The sequence below is a fragment of the Rhodamnia argentea genome, chromosome 7 (genome assembly GCF_020921035.1).
Source record: "Rhodamnia argentea isolate NSW1041297 chromosome 7, ASM2092103v1, whole genome shotgun sequence".
Taxonomy (NCBI): domain Eukaryota; kingdom Viridiplantae; phylum Streptophyta; class Magnoliopsida; order Myrtales; family Myrtaceae; genus Rhodamnia; species Rhodamnia argentea.
The window spans coordinates 25,933,622-25,937,512 of NC_063156.1; the positions used below are offsets into that span (position 1 = coordinate 25,933,622).

The window sequence follows — 3,891 nt, forward strand, 5'->3', positions numbered from 1 at the left end:
TTATCCCCAAATGGCACTGCATAAAACAATTTCTCTCTCCCACCTCTCTCTCTCTCTCTCTTCAAGGACCTGGTCAACTCAATGACCTGAGTCCGGAGGAACATAATCCTCAAAGAACTAATCAAAACCACCTGGAGTTTTAACAACGAAAGAAACATTAAAAAGAAGAGAAAAAGAACAAGTCCTCCTCAGCCTCTCACGAGACTCTCCTTCCCTTCGCATGCAACGCCACGATGCTCCGTCGCACATCAAAACAAAGGACGACTCCAAGCCGGCACGCCAAATACCAAGTTATTTTCTCATTATGTTAATCACAACCCACCAAACACCTCTCTTTTAACCTCGCTATCTTTGTTTCCTTGGCACCTTAAAAGAGAAAACAATGCCTCCCATCAAATACCGATTTCATTTCACCGAGTCACGTCCCATGGCCTTAGATCACTTCATCGTCGTCCCCGTCATCGTCGCCTTCCTCGCCTCACTCGATGCTTCGTCCTCGCAGAACCTAGGGCCCCCGGCCGCCGCCGGGTGCAACGGCGTATTCCTGTCCTACAACTACTCCGGTGGTTTCCCGATCCCTCCGAACGACACCGCCAACCAGCCGTACCGGTTCCAATCCGCCTTGACCGTGGTCAATAATGGCCTCGATGAGCTCAAGTCATGGCAGGTCAGCACCGGGATCATGAATAAACTTCTACTCACTTCCTAATCTTGACAACCTCTATTCGTAGTAGCATCTTGGATTAAACCAGTGTTCATCCTATGTTTTACTCAGTTCTAGTGATATTTGCCTTGTACCGTTCGATGAATTTTGAGCTTTTAGCATAGATATCATCTTGTTGCAAACTTCTTGTTTCATGTAACTAGTGTGAAGAGATTGAGAAAACCGTCACCCAACTAAAATTGGCAGTGAAGGTGTCGCCTCCTTGAACTAAATATGATGATTTAGTATTGGTTCAAATTACGATGTTTCTCAATGATTCTAGTATCTTTTTTACCATAATTGATTCCTAAACTGAAAATATAAAGCAGGTGTTCGTTGGGTTTCGACATGGTGAGATATTGGTCTCTGCTGACCAAGCTATCTTAGCCGATGGCACCTCCTTGCCCGCCAAAGTAGGGAACAATGGGACCTTTTTGGCCGGCTTTCCGAAGACCGACCTGAAGACGGCAGTCGAGACGGCGGGAGACCTGACCCAGACAACAGTTCAGGTGCAGTTGGTCGGTACCGAGTTCGGCGTCGGGGCTCCGGGAGTTCCTTTGCCGGCTAGCCTCTATCTCGCTAACGATGGATATTCGTGTCCAAATTATACCATGGAAGGTAGATCTGAGCTTCCTATGGCCGTTTGTTTTTGTCCGCTCTTGTTAGAGGTGGAGAAAATTATCCAAAAAATCATAAATCTATTATCCTAAACATTTTAGTTGTCCTAGTTAAGTTCTAAAACTTTGGACACTTTGCCAATCGAGTCCATTCAGCTAATTTTAACCGGAAATTGCTGACATGGACGCCGGAGGACTTTTTGGACAATTTTCCCCCTTTTCGTGTCTATGTTGATGTTAAATAGACCGCTATTTATAAGGTGATGTTATAGATAAGCACGACAAGTTGGGGAATTAATGGTATCTCTTTATACATCAATCCTGTATATGTTTAGTACTCAAGGGCGTTACTGTTTTGTAGATGCTAATAACATCTGACATCTGATTTTTCCCAGGTAATACTACTATGAACCTGTGCTGCACCAGAAATCTAACATCGACCTCCAACTCGACGCTCGGCAACGGCTTCCTGCCGCGTCAGGAAGGCGATCTCATCATAATGTACGATGTGATCAAGTCCTCGAGCACCGATTACTGGGCGCAGGTCACGATTTCGAACCAAAATCCTCTCGGTCGTCTTGATAATTGGCAATTGAGCTGGGATTGGGCGAACGACGAGTTCATTTTCGCCATGAGAGGAGCTTATCCAACTTTGGTCGATACAACGGATTGTGTCTTCGGTAAGCAGGGCCAGCACTACCAGGATCTCGACTTCTCGTTGGCATTGAACTGCGAAAGGCGACCCACGATCATGGACCTTCCGCCTTCTCGAGCGAATGACACCAATCTTGGGTTGGTTCCGTTCTGCTGTCGAAACGGTACCATCCTATCTGCATTGACAGACCCGGACAGGTCCAAATCGACGTTCCTAATGCATGTGTACAAGATGCCGCCGGACCTGAACAGGACGGCATTGGCCCCGCCTGTGAACTGGCAAATCAACGGCACGATGAGCTCGAACTACCAATGCGGGCAGCCGGTCCCTGTCAGCCCTAGCGAATTCCCAGACCCCACTGGGCTGGCCTCCAAGACGGTGGCGATATCGAGCTGGCAAGTGGTGTGCAACCTCACCAGGCCTAGAGAGAGTCCCAAGTGTTGTGTGTCCTTCTCTGCTTTTTACAATGATTCAGCGGTTCCTTGCAACACTTGTGCTTGCGGATGCAACAATGTCCCTAGCAGCACTTGCAGCACCACGGCACCGGGGCTCCTCCTGCTGCCCGAGACGCTCCTCATCCCGTTCGAGAACCGGACCAAGCAAGCCCTGACGTGGAGCAAGATGAACCGGTGGCCAGTGCCCGACCCTTTGCCGTGTGGGGACAATTGCGGGGTCAGCATCAACTGGCACTTGTTCTCGGATTACCGAAACGGGTGGACAGCAAGGATCAGCGTCTTCAACTGGGGCAACGAGAACTTTGCCGACTGGTCCGTGGCTGTGGAGCTCGACAAGTTGGGGGCCGGGTTCGAAGAGGCCTACTCATTCAATGGGACGCTTTTGGGGGACAAGAGCAACACCATATATCTGAAAGGCCTCCCGAATTTCAATTATCTCCTCCCGGAGAAGGACGGATCGAACCCGAGGAAGGATCCGCGGGTACCCGGCTCGCAGCAGTCGATGATCCTGTTCTCGAAGAAGAAGACGCCCGGCGTGAACCGGGTCGGCGGGGACGGATTCCCGACGAGAGTGCTGTTCAATGGGGAGGAATGTGCAATCCCAAGAACACTTCCCTCCAGCGGCCACAGGACGAGCGCAAGTGCCGGCGAAGCAGCCGTCGTTTTCAGCCTGGTGACCTTGCTAGTTCTCTCGTTCTGGCACTGATCTGATCACACACCCTTTTGATTTTTGCCTGTGTTTTTTCCTTCTTTGATGCGAGGATTTCCACGTGGGTTTCTCTTTCTGTTCCCTAATTAAATTGATTTGTTCGCGGATCCCCAAAACTAAAAGTTCATTTGGTTGATTCTAATTTTGTAAAATTCCAAAGCCTTGTACGAAGCCGACAGCAAATTGGAAAGAGATTTGAGAAGCTGCTAGTGTAATAGTAAAACGGTATAATCTGAATCGCAAGTGTTATGAATGATAAAAAATATATAATAATTATGACGGGTCTTATTTCTGATCTTATGTTAGCATTTCACCGTTATAATATCACACTGTCATACTAGCGAGACTCAATTCGAAACTTGGTTTGGGATTCGATCTTCCTCTTGTTTGACTTGGCTCTATTTCGACATCCATCCATGTATCTTGTTTGTGAGCAGGAGAAGTAAAGTCTGTGAGACGACTAGTTCTCGCAGGCCGGCATTTCTTGCGATGCCACGCCAGCTTAAACTAATCTTTTACAAAGAAAACGTGTACCATATGAAATGAAAGCATAGTTATAACTAACACCAGAGACTAATCAAACAGAATAGGTTCTTCTCTCACTAAAGAAGGGGGGCAGGGGTTGGAGGAAGTGGACTTGACATCTGATTTTTTACTCACTCTCGACAAAGTCAAATTAGAACTGGAGTCATGCTGAAGATTGTTTTCTGAATTGGGTCCTTTCAAACCCACCTTGGAGAAAATTTTTGTCG

At 47.7% G+C, this 3,891-nt stretch overlaps 1 protein-coding gene across 1 annotated transcript; it reads left to right on the forward strand.

Moving 5' to 3' along the window:
• The first annotated feature begins 427 nt into the window (after nucleotides 1-427).
• Nucleotides 428-3,243, forward strand: LOC115742572 (COBRA-like protein 7). The gene is made up of 3 exons (XM_030676961.2): nucleotides 428-667; nucleotides 1,033-1,321; nucleotides 1,716-3,243. Exons 1-3 carry the CDS (start codon nucleotides 428-430, stop codon nucleotides 3,134-3,136), a joined length of 1,950 nt encoding a protein of 649 aa, XP_030532821.1. The 3' UTR covers nucleotides 3,137-3,243.
• Nucleotides 3,244-3,891: the final 648 nt, after the last annotated feature.

Excerpts from the sequence above, each read along its gene's own strand:
- LOC115742572 (XM_030676961.2), top strand. The coding sequence starts at position 428 with ATGGCCTTAGATCACTTCATCGTCGTCCCCGTCATCGTCGCCTTCCTC. Across the intron at positions 668-1,032 it reads ATGAGCTCAAGTCATGGCAG|GTGTTCGTTGGGTTTCGACA; the intron begins GTCAGCACCGGG and ends AATATAAAGCAG. Across the intron at positions 1,322-1,715 it reads TCCAAATTATACCATGGAAG|GTAATACTACTATGAACCTG; the intron begins GTAGATCTGAGC and ends GATTTTTCCCAG.